This window comes from Panicum virgatum, chromosome 4K, assembly GCF_016808335.1.
Source record: "Panicum virgatum strain AP13 chromosome 4K, P.virgatum_v5, whole genome shotgun sequence".
Taxonomy (NCBI): Eukaryota; Viridiplantae; Streptophyta; class Magnoliopsida; order Poales; family Poaceae; genus Panicum; species Panicum virgatum.
The window spans coordinates 6,179,415-6,204,289 of record NC_053139.1 but is presented as its reverse complement, the minus strand read 5'-3'; the positions used below and the strand labels follow the sequence as shown (position 1 = coordinate 6,204,289).

Sequence of the window (24,875 nt, the reverse complement as noted above, 5' to 3'; positions counted from 1 at the left end):
GCCTCCTGCTCCGGCGCCCGGTTCGTTAGGATCGATCGGGTCGGGTGCGGTGCGCTGCGCACACGGCTCGAGTGCGGAGGGGCTGGTAAGTGTTAGCAGTAGTTTGAGCTATTGGCATTCAAATCATCGCACAAGATCTAATAATTATTTTTGTTCCGAAATAATTTTTTTCCCAAACAATTTTTTTTATATTACTAGAAAAATTAAAAAACTATTTCGAAACAAAATAAATTTGACTATGGGTTAATTTGTTGAACTAATTTTAGTCCAACAATATAAAATATGAAATGAGTCACAAGTCTGCCGGGATCCCCCGTGTAACACCCAGCAGCCCCCCGAGGAGCTCGGCGTCCCGCCGGGGATGGGCCGGCTGTCCCGGCGAACGATGCAGCTGGACTCTCGGGGTGTGGGTGGGTTGCCAGGCCGTGCTTGGGCCAAATCCTGCTGAGAGACGAATCAGCCCAGTTGCCGTTTCTAGGTGTGTCTCCGATCCCATCCGAATTCCGAACCAACCAAAATGCTACTGTTGCAAGGTTAGCTTAGCTTGTACTCCAGATAAACGAACGAACGAACAAATACACTCTAACCTAGTTGGCTGCGATCAGGTTCGTGGAGAGAGAGGTTCTCCGTTTTAGGATTGATCGTAACCCTGTGATGATCTCCCTTGCCTCCAGCACCATGTACTAATCCTATGTAAACAAGCAAGGGGCTCAAGCAATACATCCATTCATATTAAACAAATCGTAGCATCACTGAACAACTTCTGATCCACCTGGTATTTTTCTCTTTGATTTTTTCCTCGATCAGGAGACTTTTTTTATTTCAAATTTCCCTACAACAAATTGACACACGCCTACTAGAACACAATCACACCATGCCCTGCAGTTACTACTCTAAGACCGTACACAGTGGAGGGAGCAAATAAAAAAGCAAATACACTGTTTGACACTATAGATGCACTATTTGGCATTGTAGACAGAGAGGGCGTGGGAAACGAGGAAGGAGCAAATTTGTTCTTGCTCCATCCAATGTGGTCAGCCTAAGAACATAGCTGCACGGCCTAGAAACGCGGACACCATTCGTCGCAACCGACACAACAGGGACAACAGTCTTGAAAACCGAACCAACAGAGCCGCGCGGCCCCGAACCGCCGACGGCAAGCCGCAGCATCCTCCCTGCCGATACCTGACCCTCACCGGCACCAAAAGTTCTGGAGGCAGAAACAATGGCATCGGCTGCCGCTAGATCATGCACTCCTCCTCGGCACGGGCGCCACCGGCGCCGCCGCGGCACTCGAGGGCGGCTACGTGCTGGTCGTGCATCGCCGCCATGTCCGGGTGCCCGTGCCTCGCCGCGGCGACGGCGTAGCACCCGAGCGCGTACACGAAGGCGAGGAACACGGCCCCGAACAGCTGCAGGTTGGCCAGCTGCTCGGCGCGCTCCTCGGCGGCGCGGCTGCGGCAGTCCACGCGGCCGCCCTCGGCGGCGGCGTCCCGGGCGCACCCGGCCGGGAGCATGGGCCCGTACAGCGAGAGCGCCGTCTGGTAGAACCACAGCCCCTGCAGCGCGATGAGCACGCCGGAGGCGAGGTCGGCGGGGAAGCTCGCCGGCAGGAGCGCGCCGAGGACGGTGGCGAGGATGCAGAGGCCGACGAGGACGACGAGGAGGTGGTGGTAGTAGCCCTCCAGCCCCATGTGGGTGCCCGAGTGGTAGGAGAAGAGCACGAGCTCCGATGTGAACGCCGCCGCCGCCACCAGGCACAGCTCGCCGTCCGTCAGCGGCAGGTACCTGCGCAAGGAAATCAACCACTACCAAATTGATGCCTCAGTTGAACTTTTGGCGGCACGAGGTTGAAGCAAATTCTACCAATTTTGGGCTACCCGGAGAATGGCATCCCTGGTGGAGACTGGAGAGAGAGAGGTGGTGGCGACAGACCTGGTTTTCTGGGAGAGGAGGGCGAGCGCGCCGAAGAGGAAGAACATGAGGAGCATGCCGCCGTGCTCGAGGTAGATGAGGCTGGCGGACTCGGCCCCGCCGCGGCCGGCGAGGACGCCGCCGCCGAGCTCGAGGCACATGTCGAGGAGCGCGCCGCCGGCCACCACGTAGAGCTCCAGGAGCCGGGGCCCCCTGGGGAGGGGGCTCCACGCGCGGACGCGGAACGCCGGCGGGTCGGCGGCGAAGCGCGACGCGGCGGACCAGACCCGCCACAGGCCCACCGCCAGGAACAGCGTCCCCGGCAGCACGTGGCCGCTGAAAGACCCCATTCCCGGGAGCGCGGGAATGCGGGGAGCCGCCGCGCGGGGGCAGATCGGTCGATCAGCCGGAGGCAATGCACTGCCCCCGTCGGCGAGCTCCGGCGCCCGGCGCCTGGAGAAGGGAGATTGGGGGCGCCGGGGGATAGATCTCGGCGAGGAACCGAGAGAAGCTTTGCGGTTTGTTTTTTTGGTGGCAGGAAAGCAAAAGCTTTCGTTAGGTACTGGGTCCAACCAAGCATGCATGGAGACAGGGCACCATAAAAATCCAGTAGCTTCTTCCTCCTAGAGCCAATCAGCAAGCTGCCACACCTCGCTTCGAGTCCTGGCGAGCCATTGCCACGGCAGTGGCAGGTAGCCGTCTGGAGCAAGGAAATTCAAATAACTTTTCTTTCACACCACCAAATCAGCATCCAGACAACAGTATTTTTTTTCACATACTAAATTAGCACTAGCCAACAGTCACCAACCAACCAGTAGTATTTTTCTCTCACAACAAATCAGTATCAATCACCAGCCACCAGCCGCAGCACAGTGAACCGAGGAAAAAACTTGGCACATGCCGGTTGTTGCAGAGAGAAACGAACTGCAGCAACGTGGAAGATCAGAAATGTCCGATCCTTCAAATTTTCATTCAGAATCACTTGTTGGGAATTGGGATGCACAGGCAGCAAACGGGTTGGGCCACGTAGACGTGGCGTCGGCCCTGTCGTGGTCGTGGCTTGCGCTGCAACTATCCACGGCTGCAAACTACAGTAGTGGATCGCACTAGTGCTCGTACCTGGTGGCGGGTCTGTTTGCTGATGATGCTGACTGTTCCCGAAACCGAGCTGAGCTACCTGAGAACGCGCTGTCTAGCGTGTGACTGTGCGAGTGTGTGAGGTGAAGAGGATCTACGCTGTGGTGGTGATGTTCTACGCTGCGCGGCTGCGGACCATGGGAAAACAAGATCGAGCCGATGGCTGAACTTTCGGATTCGACCTATGGCCCACGTCTCAGTATCGCATGTCGTCAAATACAGCCCACGTCTGCTGCCGTATGGCCCATCTAGCTCAACTGATTTCCGAGCCCACGGTAAGTTCTGCAAAAGTACTGTGCCAGCCTGTAGCCTAGTGGTTATAGGAGTCTAGTAGTATCTTATGTGCTGTGTTTGTCTCTCTGTGGGCGCGGATATTTTAGGATTTAATGACATTGTGCATTCAGTGGTAGGCGACATTCCCGTTGATAGCGAGACGTCAGTGATGACTTCATCAATCTCGAGGATTTGCCGGCTCAATCTTCGAAGATGCTCATAGGACTAGGGTTTACGTACCTGTGTTCATAGGGATGAGTGTGCGCGTTTGAGTTGTATTGTGTAATTAAAAAAACTAAAGCTAGCTTCTCTTAACATCATGGAATTTCTGCTAAAAAAATAAACAGCATGGTGGAGTTTATCACGACAAACAATCAGAGGGCCAAAACGTGTACGGATAACATACTAATAACTAATTACAGGCTACTAGTTTTCTAAGTATATATACTCTGTTCATTATTTTAACAAAAATGTACACAATGTATGTTAAATGTCTCACTGTTCTTCATGCAAAATTTATTGAGTCCAACGAGGATATTTTCTGTTCTTATTGGCCTGCACCTCTTGACCACCAAGGAGAGCCGCCCTCCGCCTCAGAAGTTGCACCTCCCGCAAGTGAACTTCCTCCTCCTGCCTCTTGAGATACTGCTCACGCCAATTTAGATCCTCCTCCCACCTCTTTAGTTGATCCTCACGATGCTGTTGCTGCAGCTCCCTCTGTTGGAGGTCATGCTGTTGGCTCTGATGTTCTACCATCCCAATCAAATCATCTTCTTCGGTCTCATCCAAGAAATAATTATAGTCACTCAAATCAACGGTTGATAAGACTGTAAATGATGATCTTCCTGACGAGGCAAGACTTTGCAAAGGATTTAATCGGCTCTCAGCCTGCTGGCTGAGACTAGAGCTGGCTGAGCGCCTTCCTTGGCTGAGATTGAAGCTGGCTGACCGCCTTCCTTTGCCAAGTCTGATGTACTCCGGTTTCTTTGGGGTCGGCAGCTCTTTCTCAGCATTGAGCATCGCAACAACATCCGCCATGCTGGGCCGGTCCGCCCGATCACTTTGAGCGCATAGGAGCCCTACCTCTATGCACCTTTTAATCTCCCCTAACTGATACTCGTCAAACAGTTCTGGATCGAACTCCTCCTCCAATAGACCATCTTCCCAGGCCTCCCAAGCCTGAGTGTGAGACATATCAACTACTATTATGTAAACACATTATATAAAGGGGAAATTTTTTTTTGTATTACTCCCTCGAGTATTGCCAATGTCCAGATAACCCTCTAAAGTATTTCTTGATTCAATTTACCCCTAACCTAAGTCATTCGGTCAAATTTACCCCTCAATAAAATTGATCTTATTTATTTATTTATGCACAAGCGAAGTCTCAGGTTGAAATTTTGCAGGACGATAGTGGACATCGTAACATATATTAGAAAAATATGTCAAGAATTTTTCATCATTATTTTGATAGAGAACGATATTTAATAATAAATTAACCCTTATGATACGAAATTATAGGAAAAATAATGATAGAAATTTGCAATATATTTTTTGACATGTTGTGATGCTCACTACAACCATGCAAAATCCTAAAGTATGATTCCATTTGTATGTGCAGAAATAAAAAAATATATAAATTATATTAGGAGGTAAATTGAACCAAATAACATAGTTTAGAGGCCAAATTGATCTAAAAAATAATAAAAGTACTTATCTAGACTTTGGTACCTTTCCAAATATCCAATGGTTGTATTTTGGTTATTGTCGATGATTGCTGGCAGACCTAATTGCTATGGCTTGGAGTGCAGTGGCAGGATTTGAAGGACGCAAATCTCTTTAAGTCTATATCCCACACAAATTGGTGGGAAATATTTAGTCTTGCAAATCTAGTTTATTTGTATTCATGAAGGGTGCAAATAACATAGACATAGTGTGTGGTGCATGTAAATACTTACCCATCGACCTATAGGGTGGTCTCTCGATCCGTTAAATCTGCTGCGGATGCAGCCAACGGTCTCAAGAAGTGTGATGCCAAAAGCGTACACATCTCTCTTTGCTGACACAGTGCCATTTATCACATACTCTGGAGCTAGATAACCACTGCATGATGTAAATAAAAAGGGAAGAACTTAGGCAAGTTAAATAAATGAAGAAAAGATGAGAGAATAAATGAAGAAAAGATGAGAGAAAAGATGAGAGACAAAACTTCATGAACGGATATATTTATGTGGGATGGCGTCTTACAATGTGCCTGCTATGCCGGTGACGTTTGTGGTCATTTTATCATCCATCGCTTCAATTAGTCCAAAATCAGTGGTCTCAAGATCCATACCAATAGTGTTTGGATTAACGTGGGTGCTCTCATTATCATTGTCACCCAACAATCTAGCTAGATCAAAATCCGTAATCTTAGGATTCATGTGGCAATCCAAGAGGATGTTGGCTGGTTTCAGATCCAAATGGAGAATGCGATGCTCATGCAGGTAATGTACGCCCTGCGCTACACCCTCAATTATCCGGATGAGCGTGGACCAATCAGGTCGGAGCTCTGCAAAACACAAATTACTATATCATGAGGGACATACTACTAATTAATTGTATATGACAAAGTTAAATAATTAAGAGAAAAGTTGGTCAAGATGTTAACTGTGAATACTGATTGATACTTCAATGAGAATGAAACATGCCTTGATTATAAATAATGTCGTGCAAGTTTCCCATTGGCATATACTCTTCGACCCAAATATATCTTGTTTCTCTGTTCCGACTTTTTCTACCTCTCAACCACGCCAGGAAAGATGTATCTTCATCTTCGTGGGTGTATCCTAGAACTTTCACTATATTTCTGTGCTGAAGCTTGGAAGCAAGAAGAAGTTGGTTGTAAGTGTGTGCCCAACCTAAGCGAGGCTCCGAACGAAGTTTCTTGATGGCGACCACGTTCTGATCATTTAGTACTCCCTGAAAACTGATGAGTGTCAACAACAGGCACGATTGTGAAGAATCAATTAGAGATTCGGGGTTGACCCATTGCGAAGAGTCAATTAGTTGGATTTCTAATTGATTGTAACTACCATCAAGAGAGTTCATGATTTATTAGTCCAACTGGAAAAAATTAGGGGTGGACCCATTGTGAAGAATCAATTAGAAATCCAAGAGTGAGTGTATGTATGTATAATGTGAATTTTATTACCTAGGATAGGGTATATAAATACAATTTACCCTCGACTCTCTCTTTATTTGTTTGAATTTCCTTTCTTAATTCATAAAATGAATTCCTTATGAAGTGAGGTCGATTGGGATTTTAAATTTGATTAATTGAAAAAATGGAAGCATTACCAGAGAGTACTCTATCTAAAACCACCTCTAGCAATATATTATTATAGAAGTATTTTTTCAAAAAAAACTGTGTATTGTTGCCATTGGTCTTTCTTCTTAAAAAACGCATGCAGTATTTCATTAAAGTTTTTTTATGAAAAATATAACAATGGTATTAGCTCCTTACAAATGGATCTGATCGAGCCATATGCATGGGCCTTAGAAACAGATGTTTCATACTCTAGTGACAATCTTTAGTGACAGAATGCGCATACCATTTTGTATAGTAGGAGTATCCTTGGTATAGGAGATTGACATCCCAACAAAATTAACAAATCAAACATAATGGTACCTTGTAGACAGTAACTGAGCCACCAGACCCAATGGCTTTGGCGTCTGAAAATCTATCTGTAGCGGTTTTCAACTCAGACAACCTGAACTTTCTTAAGGCTCCTGTGGAAACATGTGTAGAGTTGAAGTACACAAGCAAATATGTAAATGGAATTTCCAATATGAAGGAGCAAAATGGTAAAATATAAAAGCACTACCTTTTTGTGTGTGTGTGTGTGGGGGGGGGGGGGTATCTGTAAGCATATGAATGGGGTAATGCTTAGATGGGAATTAGGAGCACGGAAAGAAACTTATGTGCCCATCTGTGTTTCGCCAAAAAAAAAATGCGCGCAAGTGAGCGTTTTAGGGTCTTGAGAAGTACCAAGTTGAGGCACCAAATTATAACAACAGATATATGAAATTTAGTAGATAGATACCACAATTTTTTGGTATGAGCCTATGTACGGCACCTCCCAAAAGACTACAAAGCTAGCCATGTGCATGCATATTTCACAATTTGACGAGTAATGATCACAATTTTAGAAGTAGTGCAACTAACCTATCGAGGAAACAAATTGGGACAGAGTGCTTGCTAATTATTGGGACAAGAATAAGGAACATCCGACCTTACCTACTAAGGGAGCAAACGACCCCTGACTTCCGCTTACTATGTCGTTTTCCGCACCATCCTGTTGATACCTGCTATTATCATTATCCAATGAAAATCAACTTTCTTTCCTTAATACATCGCAAAACCCTAAACAAACTCAGATAGATGTCTGATCTAAAACTGCTTGCTCGTTAACTTTTAACATGCAATCAGGAAGGTGCTATAAGTGTACCTAGACTATCTTGGTATGACTAATTAAAGATTAATATTAATCCTTTGATACACGCTAGGAAAAATAAATAAATCCCAATGACTCTTACAAAAATTAGTAACATCCGTTCAATAATCCGGTAAATTCAATTCTAATTATCACTGATAATAACAGTCATTGAATCTATTTTGTTCTCTTAAAAATTACCTACCTCTGCTATAACAAATAACAAGTTAGTTAAGGAGCAAATTTAGTCGCAACTCTCAGTTACATAATGCTTGAATATAATCGATCCATACTATGATATATTTTTGTTCAAATGACCGCATCAACAAATACATTAGTATAGTGTTTGGTTGGTGGGATGAGTTAGGATGGAGTCATTCGTTTTGCAAAAAAAAGAAAAAGAAAAGGATGGAGTCATTCCGTCAGTTTTCATAGTGTTTGATTAGTGAACTAGAGGTCTGGGAGCTAGCATCCAGACAAAGAATATTCCTAGCAGATTCAGCATAGACTCATCCCAAAAATTTAGCCGAAAGATCATCCTAGTTTTAAATGAACATATAGTGCCACAACAAAAGAGGATACATTTGCTTATTAGCATATAAATCTTACCTGGCATCATCAGGTGAATGATTATGGGATATCTCCATAAGCCCTGTATCCTGAAATACCATAATAGTTCACTTAAAACATCACACAGAATTTTGTACAAATAAGCACATTTTGAGCTTTATAATTTTCTCGAATGGCCAAGTTTGATTTAGCTAAACTGAGGCAATCCCCAAGGATTATTTATCTAGTGGCTAGGATTTTTTCCATTGCAAAATATTGGTCGGAAACTCTTGGTTGCTAATTTGTTTCCTCTCTCTGGAAATGTCTGAATTAGAGAAGAAAACCCCTTGGCACTTAACAATAAATTTTGTTGGGCATTTGCAAAGAGCACTCAAGCAATCTTTGACATCATGTAGTGTAAGTCCTAGGGCCAACAAGATTGTTATTTCTTCTAAACTTTCTGAACTATATGGATGTTTCAGTAGCTGTTGATTGTCACAGAGACCCAAGAAGAAATGTAAGCCGTACCTCTGGTTGACGCGGCGGTGGACGACGAACACCAGCCTGATTAGTCAACAAGATGATGGTGGTGTGGGTGTTGATGGCGAAGGACGCCAGCATCACCTTGTTCGAGATGTCGTCGTTGACCCCGCGCAGCTGCTTGGCCAGGACCCCCGCCGTGACGAGGCGGCGGAGGATGCTCCGATCCTGGCAGGCCGTGACGAGCTCCAGGGCGCGTTCCAGGGTCGCCTCCAGGTCCTGCAGCGCGCCGCTCATCGCCGGGTCGCTGTCCGCCATGCCTGTCTGCTGCTGCAGCCGCGACAGGATAGCGCTGAACCTGAGCACGCGCTTCCTGATCTCCCTGCACACCTCCTCGTTCTGGTGAGCCTTGTCCGCTGCCTCCTTGATCTTGAGCCTGATTTTCACGATCCTGTCCACGATGGCCACCGGATCGGCCATCCGTGCCTGTCTGCCTCTCCAGACCGAGTAAGCATACAGCCTGTGAGAACCGCCCAATTTACCCTCGGTTTAGGTGAAATTATTGATTAATCCTTTAAGACGAGGGCTAGCACGTGTCCGTCTCTCGACACGCCACATGCTAATCCACGCCTTAGAGGCACTTAATCAACACACTTCACCCAGAACGAGAGCAAACCCGGTAGTCCCGGTACGTGTTTGCCACATGCCCAGGATTAAGCACACGTACCGCTATACCAACGCATACATTGCTGATGATCCACAAAGAGCAATTTTATTCACTTATTATTACAAATTTGATATAGGTGGGTTCACCCTAACTTCATTACAAACCTTGGGCTCACGGAAACCATATTAATCAGAAACTTAAGGATTATTATATTTACATGCTCTCACGGAGTTCGATTACGAAGAAACTTACTACAATGATGATGTCTTGCTCAAGGACACCATCCCAGCCTCAACGACCTACTCCTCCCCCGCGCCTAAATCGGCGGGGTAGAAGTGGTCGAACACCACTTCGGGTTCACCTGCAACTAGGGTTAGAAGCACCCTGAGTACAAAGGTACTCCGCAAGACTTACGCAAATAAATAGACAAGGATAATGCAATGGCTCAAGTAAAAGCTTTAAGGTTAAGTAATTATTGCATAAGCATTAGCTCTCTATGCTATCACCTATCAGAATTAAATAATCTTGCCCAAACCCCAAACACTTTTAGTTGATTAAAAGAGTAATATACTATAAAAGATCATCAACATGATATGATACCAAAGCCAACAATACCGAAACTCTCTATGAAGAATTCGACGAACCAAGAGCTTGCTCATATCCGAGAGCGCGGCAATTCGAATTGATTATATCCTTGCAAGGGTGTACTACTTTACCCACACGACGCAAGGACCATGCGACTCACCCAACCGGCCAAAGTTGGATAAGGGGGTACTCACGTCAACCGTTCCCAACATGGCTCGACCGTTGAGGGTACGCCCAGCTTACGCGTGGAGACTTAGTTCCACCGAGGACATCTCTAAATATTCCTACACATGGGTCCACTCGGGGACCCGCTAAGCCTCCCTGCATAGCCCATGGCCACGTATCTGGGACCGGGCCTCAATGATAAAGTCAAAGAAGGTAATTGGCTCATCCGTTCCATTATATTGGATATGTGGTAGCACGGAAAGGTGCTCAAGGCCGATGGCATCAACTCGGTCCTTAATCGATCCAAGCGGACTATGCCCATGTGACTTCATTCTCTAGGCCCTACCATTCCGCTCGAATCTCGGTACTATTACTTTACTAGACACCAAACCAAACCAGTGCGATCAAGAACTCTCGGTAAGTGTGATACTCCAAACCATTCCTTTCTAGCAAGTAATATGAGTATTCTAAGCAGGGCTAAGCATCTAGTCAGATTAAGTTATTAACTGTCTAACTAGTGCCAAGGATATGAATAACAAATCAAGGATGGATTATGCATAAAGATAGGTATAAAAATGCAATACATACATAATATATATAACCCAACATTACCCGGTGAGATAGCTAAACTAAATCAGATTAAGTAGGTGCAAGGAATATGCTTAGCTGCTTGCCTGGGTTAACTTCCGACTCGACCACGAACGGGGCTCTGGGTTCAGGCTCCACGGACTCGGTGGGCTCCACGGGTTCGACCTCCGACGGTTCAGTCACTATAATGCATGAATGAGATGCCAGAATTAGCATGACGCCATGATTGTGCAAGAAATGCTATGCATGAAATGAGATGCATGCATTAGTGTGATACCCTAGATTATGCAAGGGTGATAAGACATGCATAATGAATGGCACATATGCGATGATGCACAAACGTAACACGCGCGACGACAAACAATCACTATCGTACACGCGAACAGAAAAGCTAGATCAAGAATTAGCAAATAAACTTATACAACAAGCATAAATCACAAATTAAATTGAACATGCAGAGGACATTACAAGGATCTCATGAAAATTGGATTTACAGCAAAAGCATTTTCCTAGAATTAACTATTAATGTTACAAGTTTCGGCTATCCTATACAAGTAAATTCAGAAAAGGCATGCAAACTTAACTGAAAAAAATCTAAGAAAATTACCACAGAAGCTAGACAAGAAAACAAAACTAACAAAATTGGTTTCACCATTTTATCGTTCTTCTGCAAAAAGTTATGCAAAAAACAACATTTCAGACAGCAAGCATGAAAACACACTAAAACCTTAACAAATAGCAGGCAAACATATGAGCAAGTTGTACCACTGGAAACTACACTTCACAAGGAGTCTAGCAAAATTTGGTTTGACATTTTTAGAACAGTACACAACTAACTAAGCATTTATCTCACTTTTTCAACATTAAAGCATAAGTAAATCTACAGCAAAGTAACATGCAAAACAACATTTTTCTCAAGTAGATCTAAGCAAGAGGAAACTAACAAAACAAGTTTCACTATTTTTGGATCTATATTTATTTTTCTATGATTTTTGCAAACTCAAACACACACAAGTACAATAAGGATTGTTATTAGCTTCTACTGTTCATCTTCTCTTCTCCACAGAACACGCACGCAGGTGACCAGCAAGCGGCCGTGCTTCAGCGTAGCAGCACAAGTAGAGGAGCTTTAGGATCACAGGCACACGCACAAGGGAGGGGAGTAGCCGGCGAACCTCACCGGCGACACAGACTGCAGGAACGGCGGCGGAGGGGACGGCGCAACAAGAACAGGCAGCGCCGATAGGAGAGCTCCAGCGGGGCACCTGCAGGGAGGGGGAGGAGGATGGGTGAAGGCCCAAATCGATGGAGGAGGGTGAGAGGAAGCCGTTGGAGCGACGAATCGGAGCGAGACTCACCGGAGGAGGCAATCGACGGCGGCCGGCGGCAAGCGGAGCTTGGGGTGGCGGCAGCAATGGAGGAAGGGGGCTAGGGTTTGGGGGACATGGGGCTCCGGCAGGGGCGAGCTCGGCTCGTGGCCGTGGCAGCCATGGCTCAGCACACGCACGAGAGGGAGAGGGAGAGGCGTGGGCGACTTGAGCACGGAAGTGAGCTGGCCGGTTCGGGAGGCTTCGGGAGCGAGGATAAGCACGGGAGAAGGAAGAGGAGATGACAGCTGGGCCCTACACCCAGGTAAAATATTTGGGGTGTTACACAGCCCTTGACAGATGTGAAACGATGAGCAAATTCAGACCGCTCAACTTCTTACCTCAAGCTTCCACCTAGAGCTCGCTAGCTTGTCAGGGAATGGTCGCTCGGCAGCAGCTCTGCTCTAACGATGAGGACGAGCTACCCACCAAGACACTGGAGGTGGTACTTAATGCTACTACATAGAAACAATCATCACTAGAGACAAAGGACGCGCTTTGAACTCTGTTTAAAATGATAGTCACATCTTCACCCAAACTACCCATCCGTTTGGAAACTTGATACAGCGACAGCATTTAAAACAATGGACAAAGGACGCGCTTTGCATACCGTTGACACTAGAATTTTGCAAGGAGCAAAATATGGAAATCAGCGGAAGAAAAGGAAGCCCATGGAAGAATTTTGGTCGAAGATGATGAAGACTCGATCAAAGATGGTAATCGGTCGAAGAAATTTGGCTGTATCGTCTTGATCTCTGGTTTGCTTTTAACCATCGCTATTTATCTATTTATCAAATATCTTAAATTTCAACTTAGATGCATCGCTTTTGTTTGGATGTACTGTTAATTTTTTTGTAAGGTACTTTGTGAGCATAATGTTATGTGCCCATATGTACTCACAGCTATTGAATCAGCAACGGAGGACTGAGATTGAGGTTGCGTCACATTGGTCCTCAGGTGACATGGATTAATCTCAACCCTCCAATACTGATTGGATGGTTATGAGTGTGCCACGTCATAGGGTGGGCAGCTCATTCGACTTCAGGTGACCAAAGAAATAGTAGAACATTAACTTTTAACTTCCTGCAACATACCTCAGCGCTGTGTTTTGCCCTAAGGAATGTCGCCGCTGCTACCACGTAACGACCATTAAATTACACCGGCATGGAATGTGTCCGGTGTCCCACCCACCGGCCCCTCGATGGCCTTCGCGGCGTTTTTTTATTTTTATATTTTTCAAAATTATTTTTTACAGAAATATATTTTCAATTTTATAATTTACAGTTTTGTACCCCTACCGCCCGGCTGCGGGGCGGCCGGCACCCTGCCGCCCTCCTACCGGGCGGTAGGGACCCAATGTAAATAAAATTTACATTTATTCGCATTTTGGCACCTGGGGGAGCCTGCCGCCCCCTGCCGGGAAGGAAGGACCGGTGCGACGAGTCTATGACGGATCGGTGCGACGAGTCTATGACTTGGTCAAGTATAGCTGGCGTATCTTCGGCCATACCTAACACAAAAAATATAAGTTTTCTGTATTTTCTACAATTTATTTGAAATTTTCATAAACTTTTCTAGCATTTCCTACAATTTTTGTACAATAAATTTTTATAAATAAATTTTTCTAACATTTTCTACAATTTATCTGAATTTTTCATATACTTTTCTAGCATTTTCTACAATTTCTGAGCATTTTTTAAAATTTTTTCTCGCATTAAACAACTAATCAATAAACCTAAATGGTTTTCTAAAAACTAATCCTAATTCTACGTAAATTATAATAAAAACAGTACCTAAATCGCTAAAATATCATTAGTGCTGCATACACTAATTATAGAATTAAACATACAAAAATATAGAATAAGAAAGTTGAGAAATATTTATTACCTGCGGTTCGGATCCAAAATCCGGCAGGGCTTCGCCGATGCAACTCCCTCCCTCACCCCTCCTTTCTCCCTCCCCTTCTCTGGATGTCGTGGGAAGAAAATGAGGGGGAGGAGGAGCTCATCCCTTTTATATAGAGGGGGGGAGCCTGTCGCCCCCCTGCCGGGCGGCAGGTACCCGCCTACCGCCCCACCAGTGGGCGGCGCAGGCTCCCCCAGGGGACAAAATGTGAATAAATATAAATTTTATTTACATTGATGTCCCTACCGCCCGGCAGGGGGCCGGCCGCCCCGCAGCCGGGCGGTAGGGGTACAAAACTATAAATTATAAAACTGAAAATATATTTCTGTAAAAAACGATTTTGAAAAATATAAAAATAAAAAAAAACACGCCTTCGCGCGGCTGCTCTTGTGCGCGGTTGGGCCTAAAACCGGCCCACATATGTGATCTAGTTGAATCTGTTGCTAAAATAAGATTTTTTTTTGTTGCTAGAACATTTTGCTAGTTTGAAACAATATTTTGAAAGGATCGGGATATCGCGCGACGGATCGCGACAAAACCCATAGCGCGACCCTTCCAACCAGCTGTGTATGCACGTAACGATATATTACACCAGCTGTCCAAAACTGAGAAAAGCGGAAGTGCACCCTATCCCCTACTAGCATGTCTCACATGCATGGTTGACGTGGCATTCACAAATAACATGACCAAAGAAAACATATATATTTTCTTAAAATGATCATTACTCTCTTATCCAGTGTCCATTTTAAAATCCGTTTGCACCATTATGTTTCTCGGAATAAAATCTATACGAAACAAGATCCATATTTGATATGTTTTGAAATTATTTTATGCACCAGTCCAGTTATATTAATTGCAAGTAGTAACTTATGTACAACTATGCAGCAACTTATGCATAAATTTTATGTACAATTTACTAGATGGTCTTCTATTGATACAACTTAGCAATGTACAGAGATGCAACACATCAAACTTATACTATATAGCAACTTATGTTATATGTCTATTTTATTTCTAGTGACAACTTTAAACAAATGTATCAACTTGTAAAAATTGGGTAATAAACTATTGAAAGCGATCGGGTGCTCTAGCCTAAGAGGGGGAGGGGGTGAATTAGGCACTCTAAAAACCTTAACCTATGGCTCCAACTAGTTTGCACAAAACTTAAACTAAAAAAAGCTATCTAGATGTGCAACTACGGTTCACCTTAGTGTGAAACTCTCATCCCAAAAGAGTTTTGCAACCTATAGCCAATCCTATCAAGATACTACACTAAGAAAATAAAGGCACACAAATTACAATATGAAATGCGGAAGCTTAAATAGAGGGATGAGAGGAAGTGAACTCTCGACACGAGGATTTATCCCGTGGTTCGGATTGCCACAAAGGCGCCCCTACGTCCACGTTGTTGAAGCACTCATGAAGAGTATCGTTTCCCGTCAATCAGGTTTCTTCCGTGAACACAATCACGGTCACCTTGATCCTATCTTCACTAAGGGAGATTGCCCATGAAGGAGGGGTCTCCGTCCTCCGCACAATGTCGTCGACGCCGCTCCACACCAAGCCGGAGGGTCGTTGACTTGCCGACGAGCCACCAAAACTCCAAGGATGGCCGGCGCACCAAGATACAAGAATGGTTCACTCTAGAACCACAGCACAAGGATCTAAACCTTGCTTGATCACTCACTCAAGAGCTAACCTTGCACTAACACTCACAAAGTTTGTACTAAGGACTAAAAATTTGATCTATATGCTCTTGGATGGCTTAGAGGCGTTCTTGGATGTGTATGAGATGCCTTGGGACTCCAGCAAACTTCAAATGGCCTGGGGAGCTCATATATAGGCCTCCAAGTCGAACTAGCCGTTTGTAGCCGTTAGCAGCTTTCTGCGTAGGTATCGGAACATCCGGTGCATAGTGCATCGGTTCTTACGGTCACTCTGCGTTCTGAACTAGCCGTTGGCTTCTCTCACACGGCCGCAGCACCTTCAGGGACCATCGGTTCAACCGATGCTTAGGCATCGGTCCTTCCGGTGACACTTGATCTGCAGATAGCCGTTGCTCCTTGCTGACATCATTACACCGACGCTTGTTCCGATGGGGCATCGGTTCATCCGGTGTTGAAGGCTTAGTTGTTGTACGCTTGACAATGTCTCTGGAACAAAGTACATTGAATGCACCGATGCCTCTCTTACCATCGGTTCATCCGGTGCTTCACTTCTTTCTTCACTTGATCTCCAGAGGCGCACAGACTTGTGGCAAAGCCAGGGCGTCGGATTTTCCGACAACCATCGGATGCACCGATGCTATAGGCATCGGTTCTTCCGGTGCTACTGATTTCAGTAGAACTCGTCCAATTCAGCGTTTCTTTGAGTACTTTCTTCGTGTTTTGCTTTGCATGGCCTTTTTACTTCATCCCTGGGATCTAGAAATATTCACTTAACAAAACCATTAGTCCCATTGATTGTGTTGTCATACAATCACCAAAATCACTCGAAATGGTATAAATGGTGCCATGTTCGTTACAACTGTGTATAGATAATATCATATAGTATATATGTTAACAACTTGTATAGAGATATTATAGTGACTTATGTAGATACTTCATAGAGGTAAATAAATATGGACAGTAAAATCAATTTTCATAGCAATTTGTGTACATAATTTATTGTCTGGTTCACACATAAATTGCTACACACTTAACACGTAAATAACAACTGCACATTCAAATAAGTTATCAGTTTGTAAAAAAAATATTTCAAAACATATGCTTGATGGGTCTAGATTTGTAGATCTTATCGAGAATAATATAATGGTGCAAACGGATTTGAAATCGGACTAACCAAAAAAATTATTACATTTTTTAAGATCAAACAACTCAAAAATATAGGTGGACCACAACAGCCCACTCTCATCCTAAAGGGCCTCAACGGGTCATACGGGTCGCGCGCTCCCCTGGAGAGCAACACGTCGCTGGATAGATTTTTCCATTTTGAAACAATATTTTAACGTGATGGAACATGTTCTTTGGCTAGTTTGTCATTGAGACAACTTTTCTCCCAACCACTGAACAAAAAGGTAGAGGCGTAGAGCAGCATTCTACAGAGCAACGACAAACTGGTGGCGGCAACAAGGCATGTTACCATATTTCAGTGACCGAGTGACCGCTCCTAATAGAGTTATTCTTTTCATGAGCGCATCGACCACAAATTTCCCTTTTCTTTTGTTAGGTTTCCTTTTCCATTTTAACTCCTTATTTCCCAATGATATGTGTCGTTTCTCCTTTTTGTCTTTCTATATTGTCAGTGCTACTAGTGCCTGGTGTCTGGTTTCTTTTTTTGAGCTTGCGATGCTGACAAGGACGATGGCAACTTGCTATTAGCACTAGCACCGACAGAGATAGGTGCAGGCCAATTGATTCATCAGGTGTGGCCGTGTGGGGTCAAGAATCAACACTACAATATGACGAGACCGAGGCGCAAGAGAGGCGGCAGGCGTCCTATAAGTGATCGAAACAATTGACGAGACATACAGAACATATAGCCAAGAAACAGCCTAAAGAACCCCAATAATGGCTGATGAACCATGGAGGGTGCCGAGCGCAGTGCAAGAGCTGGCGGCCAACGTGCAGGAGCCGCCGAGCCGGTACCTGGTGCCGGAGCAGGAACGCCTCGGCGACCAGCTGGCCGGGGCGGAGATGCCGGAGCCCGTCCCGACCATCGATCTCCGCCGGCTGCTGGCGTCCGACGGCGGCGCCGGCGAGGAAGCCGCCAAGCTGCGCTCGGCGCTGCAGAGCTGGGGCTTCTTCCTGGTGAGCCTTTCCAGTTTCAGCTTCGTTCTTGATCGAGTTGCTCGTCAGAACTCAATCAATTTAGCTTCTTCTGAAGTTCAGCTCCGTGGAGTACTTGCTCTTCTGTCCAGGTTACTGACCATGGGATCGAGGCCTCTCTGATGGACGCCCTGATAGCCGCGTCGCGGGAGTTCTTCCGGAAGCCGCTCCAGGAGAAGCAAGCGTACAGCAACCTGATCGAAGGGAAGCAGTGGCAGCTAGAAGGGTACGGGAACGACCCGGTGAAATCCCAGGATCAGGTCCTCGACTGGTCCGACCGATTGCACCTTCGTGTTGAGCCCGAAGACGAGAGGAACCTCGACCGCTGGCCCGGCCACCCTGAATCTTTCAGGTAATAACCTGCCAAACATTACTCATGTCTCTGAATTTCAGAAATCAGAACCAATAAATTACTTTCCTGAAGCCGAACAATTCCCCGAACCAAATTACTTTCCTGAAGGCGAACAATTCCTGCTGAACCAAATTGCTTTTCATTTCTTGAAGCCGAACCTGGTTTAGCTGAGCTGCTGGTCATCGATCGAGCTATACGTGTTTCTGCAGGGGTCTGCTGCGCGAGTACACGCGGAGCTGCAAGCGAGTCAAGGACGGGATCCTCCGGGCGATGGCCAGGCTGCTGGAGCTCGACGACGACGGGTGCATCCTGAACCAGTTCGGCGACAAGCAGGGCTCCACGAACGCCAGGTTCAACTACTACCCGGCCTGCCTGCTGCCCGACCTCGTGCTCGGCATCCGGCCGCACTCCGACGTCTGCGTCCTCACGCTGCTCCTCATGGACGAGCACGTCGCCGGCCTGCAGGTCCTCCGGGACGGCACCTGGTACGGCGTCCCGCCGCCGCCGGTGTGCGGCGGCCGCGCCTTGCTCGTCAACGTCGGCGTCTCCTTGGAGGTAGCTAGCGCGCAGCCATCTCGATGTGAACCTCGGAGATTGGAGTCGTTCTTGAACCTTGATCGTTTCGTGTTGGTTGCTGATGTGATCGATCGATCATCGATGGATGCAGATAATGTCGAACGGGATCTTCAGGGGGCCGGTGCACAGGGTGGTGACCAACTCGGAGAAGGAGAGGATGTCGCTGGCCATGTTCTACTCCGCGGACCTCGAGAAGGAGATCGAGCCGATAGCTGAGCTGTTGGATGAGAAGCAGCAGCCGGCAAGGTACAGGAAGATTAAGTTCGGGGACTTCGTGGCGACTCACTATGAGTACTTCTCCAGGAGGGAAAGAGTTATCGACTCGCTAAAGATCCAGGGTTAAGGTGATGCATCTTTGGGTTAATGTATACTACTCCTCCGTTCAAATTGTACGTCATTCAAACTTTCTTAAAAAAGTCAAGATATTTCAAATTTGACCAAATTTATATAATAAAATACTAACATTTAAGATATCAAATAATTATCAATAGATTCTTTATTAAATATACTTTTATAGTATATCTATTTGGTGCTAGAAAAAACTTTGTAACTTTTTTCTATAATTTTGGTCAAACAATGACTAGCAATTTGTAACGGAGGGAGTAGTACAGTGCCCGTACAAAATAAATAAATAAATGTATGAAGAACTATAGACATTACGGGCATGCGGTTTGTTTAACATATATTTGTATTTTTTTAAGGGTAGCATAGGAACAGTAGTATTGTGTGTTCTGTTTATTCCGTGTCTTTTTCTCTATTTTGGGCTTGTTATCAGTTACACTCAACCCATATATAGAATAGCAGCGAGGCCCAAATTGGTGACAAATGGTCCAATGGAAGAAACCCTTGATCGAGTGTAATTTGGCTAGGTGTGTGTGGGCACTGGAGCGAGCAGAATTGGTGGAGCATTTGTATAGCATCCAAGAGACTGATGCCCATGCTTGGTGGGCAGAAGCTACGGAAACAATACCGATTACTGATCTGATTAGAGTTGCCGTAACCTTGTGGGCAATCTGGTATGTACGGAGGAAAGTGCTTCATGAGAACTCGTTTCAAAGTCCGTTGTCCACACACTGTTTTATTGAAAGGTATATAGCTGAACTTGACCTCATCAAACCGGTTCAAGCAGCAGCTAGAGGACTAAAGCAGCAACAGCCTAGGTGGATCCCTACACCAGAAGGTGTGACGAAGATAAATGTGGACGCAGCTCTCTCTAAAAATACTGGTAGAGCAGTCGCTGCGGCAATAGCGAGGGATGGAGTAGGAAATTTTCAAGGAGCATCAGTGCTGATTATCCAGGGCATTACAGACTCGGAATCGATGGAGGCAATAGCTTGCAGGGAGGGACTTGCTCTTTCTAGCGACCTTGCAGTCAGAAGGTTCATATTATCTTGCGATAACTTCAATGTGGTGAGGAACATCAAGGGCGGGAGCACGGGAGCCTATGGACACATTGTCCAGGAGATCAATGCCAGTGCCGGAGCTTTTGTTTCTTCAGAATTTGTTCATGAAGGTCGAGCTTCTAATGTAGACGCTCATGTTTTAGCTAGAAGTTCAGTCTATTGTGAGATAGGTAGAAAGGTGTGGTTGCTGTCACCGCTTGAAGGCATTTGTAATTCTATCTCTAGAGTCATCAATCAATAAAGTTTGGTGATTCCCCTAAAAAAACAAGTGGAGCCCTTTTTCGGATTACGAAAATGGTTCCGACTTCATCCTTCTCATCAGATCCGGATTAAAACAGTCCACATTATTACCGCAAATGTTAAGAGTCATATGCGTGACTGACAGTCAAATAATCACTCAAGGCGGAACAAATTTTTTTATTGATGAAACAATTTAAAATTGTTCTGCAACAAAAAGTTATTCCGTAACAAATATATTTGGATTACACATATGGGCCGGTTTGTTGGGCCGATTTAGACCTAAAACACAGAATCTGGAGGGGGGGCGCTGACCGTGACAGGTGTGCTCGGGTCATGCGGGTGACCCCGAGCGGCGCCCCATTATTACCTATACTAATACTGTAGCAAGCAAGCACCGCATGTTCACGCAAGAATACTAAAACCAATCCTGAATCTAAAATGACACATTCAGAGACGTGAAAACGGAAAATCTGCATTAGCAACTCGGCCCTGTCACAACGAAACGGTCGAGGATCGATCATGTCTGGCTTAGATCTTCACAGAATCGATGACTCTGGTGCCTCGGGCAAAATGTTCATAGAACCCAGCCATGTAGTCCTTGGTTTTCACTTTCTTGTATAAGGCCGGCTGCTTGTCATGTAACAGATCAGCCGCTGGTTCAATCTCGTGTTCGGGATCAAGGCCGTAGAACATGGCCAGTGAGATCCTCTCTTTGGCAGCATTTGCCACAACCCTGTGCACTGGGCTCTTGAAGATCTCATTGCTCATTACCTGCGTCAGGGGAAAAGAATGTCTGTTCATTCAACAATTATAGGAACCGGGCCTTCTTGAACGTAACTCTCAAGTAAAAGAATGAAAATATACCTCCATGAAGTCTCCTACGTTGACCAGCAAGGTATGGGGCTTAGTTGGAACGTTGTACCCCATGTCCACATGCCATCTCTAAGAACCTGCAGTGCGCAAAGATCGTTGTCGACGAGAAGAGTTGCGAGGACACCGTCGTCCGAGTGAGGCTTGAAGCCGAGGACAAGATCGGGGTCTCGGACAGAGGAGGTAGTGGTTAATTGATCCTAACAGTTACAGGTGCCCTGTTGCTGAACTGGTTGAGGAAGTAATCGTCGTCAAGCTGCAGAAGCCTGGCCATCGCCGAAGAAGGATGCACTTTATTTTCTTGCTTTTCGACGTGTACTCGAGTAGAGCATCCCTGCAGAAAAGCCTCAAATTCCATTGTTTTAATTAGTACAGCAATTCAGTAGTGCTCAAATTCACAACCAAAGGAAAGAAAGGAAGAAAAATCTCCAAAGATTGCAAACTGACATGAAACGTTCAGGATGTCTGGGCCATTTGGCGAGATTTCTCTCGTCCCGCGGTTCAACCTTGAGGTTGAGTCGATCAGACCAGTCCAGGATCTGATCCTGGGCTTTTACCTGGTCATTTCCGTAGCCTTCCACCTGGAAACGCTTGCCGTCTACCAGGTTGCTGCATCTCTGCTTCTCCTCGAGTGGCAGGTGAAAAAATTCTCTCGAAATACGCTCCATGCCTCCTCGTCCTCGGCCATCTCGGCGCTTCGAGTCGGCCTTATTGTTGGAAACTCAGAAACTTACCGTGCATCAGGTAAAGTACTCGGGATCTGCAAATATAGTTCACAAGGACCAAGGACGCTTGCCTATGTGCTACGCGTCCCTCTCCCAGATTTCTTTAAGTCGAGGGGTAGGAACCAACTGAACGTCTGAACTATGCATCAAGAGAAGTTTCCCTTTTCCAAAAAAGAAAAGAGAGATTTACTCTTTGAAGTGCAGATGATTTGGAACTGTAGCACGAAGCACATGTGAAATCACTTTACAGATATATATAAACAATTAAACAGTGCTGGTACTTTGGATTTTTTTTAATCGATATGTATGTCGATCAAGTCACCAATGATAGATGATCAACAACGGCCAACACGAGGACGATGGTAAGATCACCACTGTCAGATCGAGCGAGGCTTGACGCCGAAGACATGATCTGGTTTTGGACAGCGTGGGCAGTTGATTGGAAGGCGCGAGCCTCTCGTTGATGATTGAGACAGGAAAGTATTTTTTTTTTCGCGACCGTGGCTGAGGTAGGAAAGTAATCTTACTTCATCACTACTAAGCCCGCTACTAAGCCCGGGACTCTTGTCCCTCTCGCGCCAAGGATTCGAACTTTGATTCTTGCAGTTGAGCATGTGCTCGTGTGGAAGGGCCCTACAAATACCTACTAATTCATAAGTGGAACTGTTTTGGATTGGAAAAAGCTATAGGACGACTTGTCGCTTTCACGTGGGAGCGCGCGACCCCGCGCGGCCTGACGCGGCCTGCTGCATTCTCTCGTCGGATAAAATTGAGCTACCGTGGCCCATCTACTTTTATATTATTTGAGATTAAAAAAATATAAAGTTTATTAAACGATTGGTCACGCCAGCTATCAATAGCGCGCGCCGCGGCCCAGCAACCAGCCCACGGGGCCATCTCTTTTTCTCTCTAAAAAATATTTTATCTCACTCATATGAGCTCCGTTTTGAGAACCGATTGCACCACAGTGTTCTACTCGACGAGCCGAACAAAACTAGATCCCACTTACATATGTTTCGATGATGTTTTGCAATACTGTCAAATTGTTATATTCTATAACATAAGTTGTACAGTATTGTATACATAGGTTGTCACACTTCTAATATACAAGTTGCCATAAAAATAACATTTTATTTATATGAGTTTGTCATAAAAGCAGAGTGTCCACCAACAACTCTTGTGACAACTTATGTGTAGGACATTCTTTTGTATTGTGTGGCAAATTATGTGTTACATGTGTAATAACTTATGTTTACGACACCCTTCTGTGTTTATGGCAACATATGTGTTATATGTGTGGCAACTTATGTCTAAGACACCTCCTGTTTTCTGACAACTTCTATATTACAAGTGTGGCAACTTAGTATAAGATTTTTTTGGCAACTCGTGTGCATGACACTTTTTCTGGTCTTTGTGACAACTCCTGTGCATAACAAAGTATGATTTCATGGTAAATTAATTTTTTTCTTGACAACTTACAAAAAATGCTATTTTTTATTGCAACTCTTACTTTACAAGTGTGACAAGTTATGTGTAGACACCTGGCAACTTATGTGATAACATATAGCAACTTGGTATGAGTAAAAAACATCATCAAAATATATGCAAGTGGGATCTAGTTTTATTCCCCTCGTCGCACAGAACGCAATGGTGCAAACGGTTTCAAAAACGGAGATCATATGGTGGAGATAAATCATTTTTTCCTAAAAAAATACATGAGCCCCACTTCCTTTGGACAACACACCACCGCTACTCTCCCGACAGCGACGGGTCGCGCGCTCTCACCCAGCGCGACCCGTCGCTCGTTATGTTCATCCTTTTGGATTTACTAATACAGAAAATCGATCAGAGTTAAACAAGTTTCACTTAAGACAAAAGGTTAATTGCGAATGTAGCCCCCCCCGCGCGCGTCGTTCTCTCGGGCGACACAGGGGGCACATCGCACCGCCGTCCGCCTCCCCCTGCCTAACCGCCTCCAATGGCCGCCGCCGCCGCCGGCGGCGGCGGCCCGCGGCTACGCGAAGTCGCCCAGCCCCCCCTCGTCCTCTCCTCTCTCTCTCCCCCCTATGTCCCTCCTCCCCCCGGTCTGCATCCTCGCCATTTCTTCGCCGCAGCCGGCTGCCGCCGCCGTATCCGGCCGCCTCCTCGCCGGATCCGGGCCCCCTGTGGCCAGTTCCGCCGTCTCCCGAGTGGGGGCGCGGCTCCGCCGCCGGAGCGGTTGGAGGGGCGACCGCCCTAGCCGCTGCCGCTCGGGTCTGCATCCTCGCCGCTTCTCCTCTGCCGCCGGGGCCTCCTCGCCAGATCCGAGCCCGCCGCTGGCCGGACTCGCCGACGGACCCAGGTGGGGGCTCGGTTGGAGGGGTGCCGCCCTTGCCGCGCCGCTGCCGCTCGGGGTCTGGGGGTCCTCGGCCGTCGCCGCCGGCTCGTGGTGGTCGGAGGGCTGCTGCCGCGCCGCTGCTGGCTCGGGCCGGGCCCCCTCTCGTGCCGCCGCCCCGTGGTGGCTGGGGGGCTGCGGCCGCGCCGCCGCCCTTCCTGCGGGCCTCGTCTGGTGTGGGGATGGGCTACCGGCGGTCGGCCTCCGTCTTGGGGCGGCCGATGTCCTTTTCCCCGTCTGGTTGGTTGCCCCCACTGCTCGGCTTGGTTGTGGTGCTGGTGTGTTCCCCTGCGCCGCGTCAACCTGGTCCCTGCGTGGCGGCGTCTACTGTCCTCGGCTTCGGGTTGGGTTTGGGGTGAAGGCGAAAGCCTTGGTTCGCTTGCGAGCTGGTGATGGTGGCGCC

At 46.3% G+C, this 24,875-nt stretch overlaps 4 protein-coding genes across 9 annotated transcripts; 1 reads left to right on the top strand and 3 right to left on the bottom strand.

Annotated features, from left to right (window-relative positions):
* Positions 1 to 1,039: 1,039 nt before the first annotated feature.
* On the bottom strand, positions 1,040 to 2,539 carry LOC120702795 (transmembrane protein 45A-like). Its single transcript, XM_039986741.1, has 2 exons — positions 1,936 to 2,539; positions 1,040 to 1,788 (listed from the first exon to the last, which is right to left on the bottom strand). The coding sequence occupies exons 1-2, from the start codon at positions 2,496 to 2,498 to the stop codon at positions 1,242 to 1,244; spliced, it is 1,110 nt and encodes a 369-aa protein (XP_039842675.1). The 5' UTR covers positions 2,499 to 2,539; the 3' UTR covers positions 1,040 to 1,241.
* A 1,091-nt stretch (positions 2,540 to 3,630) lies between these two features.
* On the bottom strand, positions 3,631 to 12,690 carry LOC120702793 (G-type lectin S-receptor-like serine/threonine-protein kinase At1g11330). 5 transcript variants are annotated; one of them, XM_039986740.1, is made up of 10 exons: positions 12,192 to 12,455; positions 12,014 to 12,098; positions 8,877 to 11,015; positions 8,409 to 8,458; positions 7,604 to 7,671; positions 6,995 to 7,095; positions 6,015 to 6,285; positions 5,572 to 5,875; positions 5,283 to 5,427; positions 3,631 to 4,503 (listed from the first exon to the last, which is right to left on the bottom strand). In XM_039986740.1, the coding sequence occupies exons 3-10, from the start codon at positions 9,306 to 9,308 to the stop codon at positions 3,841 to 3,843; spliced, it is 2,034 nt and encodes a 677-aa protein (XP_039842674.1). In that variant the 5' UTR covers positions 9,309 to 11,015; positions 12,014 to 12,098; positions 12,192 to 12,455; the 3' UTR covers positions 3,631 to 3,840. The 5 variants fall into 5 exon arrangements, with proteins under 5 accessions (XP_039842674.1, XP_039842670.1, XP_039842672.1 ...); XM_039986736.1 differs by lacking the exons at positions 12,014 to 12,098; positions 12,192 to 12,455 and adding an exon at positions 12,542 to 12,690 and having other exon boundaries at positions 7,604 to 7,683; positions 8,877 to 9,318; XM_039986738.1 differs by lacking the exons at positions 12,014 to 12,098; positions 12,192 to 12,455 and adding an exon at positions 12,542 to 12,653 and having other exon boundaries at positions 7,604 to 7,683; positions 8,877 to 9,314.
* A 4,902-nt stretch (positions 12,691 to 17,592) lies between these two features.
* Positions 17,593 to 20,528, top strand: LOC120702792 (codeine O-demethylase-like). Of its 2 annotated transcripts, none has more exons than XM_039986735.1 (5): positions 17,593 to 17,914; positions 18,025 to 18,284; positions 18,494 to 18,839; positions 18,952 to 19,204; positions 19,730 to 20,528. In XM_039986735.1, exons 1-4 carry the CDS (start codon positions 17,675 to 17,677, stop codon positions 19,201 to 19,203), a joined length of 1,098 nt encoding a protein of 365 aa, XP_039842669.1. In that variant the 5' UTR covers positions 17,593 to 17,674; the 3' UTR covers position 19,204; positions 19,730 to 20,528. The 2 variants fall into 2 exon arrangements, with proteins under 2 accessions (XP_039842669.1, XP_039842668.1); XM_039986734.1 differs by having other exon boundaries at positions 17,594 to 17,914; positions 18,952 to 19,249.
* Positions 20,529 to 20,996: 468 nt separating this feature from the next.
* On the bottom strand, positions 20,997 to 22,041 carry LOC120701817 (probable 2-oxoglutarate-dependent dioxygenase ANS). The gene is made up of 3 exons (XM_039985632.1): positions 21,776 to 22,041; positions 21,585 to 21,639; positions 20,997 to 21,274 (listed from the first exon to the last, which is right to left on the bottom strand). Exons 1-3 carry the CDS (start codon positions 22,039 to 22,041, stop codon positions 21,032 to 21,034), a joined length of 564 nt encoding a protein of 187 aa, XP_039841566.1. The 3' UTR covers positions 20,997 to 21,031.
* Positions 22,042 to 24,875: the final 2,834 nt, after the last annotated feature.

Bases quoted from the DNA above. Each gene is read 5' to 3' on its own strand.
- LOC120702795 (XM_039986741.1), bottom strand. From the start codon at position 2,498: ATGCATGCTTGGTTGGACCCAGTACCTAACGAAAGCTTTTGCTTTCCT. The intron at 1,789-1,935 runs GTCTGTCGCCAC...TTCCTTGCGCAG, and splicing joins CTCCTCTCCCAGAAAACCAG to GTACCTGCCGCTGACGGACG.
- LOC120702793 (XM_039986736.1), bottom strand. From the start codon at position 9,308: ATGGCCGATCCGGTGGCCATCGTGGACAGGATCGTGAAAATCAGGCTC. The intron at 7,096-7,603 runs GTAAGGTCGGAT...ATGTTTCCACAG, and splicing joins GTCGTTTGCTCCCTTAGTAG to GAGCCTTAAGAAAGTTCAGG. The intron at 5,876-6,014 runs GCATGTTTCATT...TGTGTTTTGCAG, and splicing joins CGACATTATTTATAATCAAG to AGCTCCGACCTGATTGGTCC.
- LOC120702792 (XM_039986735.1), top strand. From the start codon at position 17,675: ATGGCTGATGAACCATGGAGGGTGCCGAGCGCAGTGCAAGAGCTGGCG. The intron at 17,915-18,024 runs GTGAGCCTTTCC...TCTTCTGTCCAG, and splicing joins AGAGCTGGGGCTTCTTCCTG to GTTACTGACCATGGGATCGA. The intron at 18,285-18,493 runs GTAATAACCTGC...GTGTTTCTGCAG, and splicing joins GGCCACCCTGAATCTTTCAG to GGGTCTGCTGCGCGAGTACA.
- LOC120701817 (XM_039985632.1), bottom strand. From the start codon at position 22,041: ATGGAGCGTATTTCGAGAGAATTTTTTCACCTGCCACTCGAGGAGAAG. The intron at 21,640-21,775 runs GTTGTGAATTTG...GGCGATGGCCAG, and splicing joins TTCTTCCTTTCTTTCCTTTG to GCTTCTGCAGCTTGACGACG. The intron at 21,275-21,584 runs GTAACTGTTAGG...CCCCTGACGCAG, and splicing joins AGTTCAGCAACAGGGCACCT to GTAATGAGCAATGAGATCTT.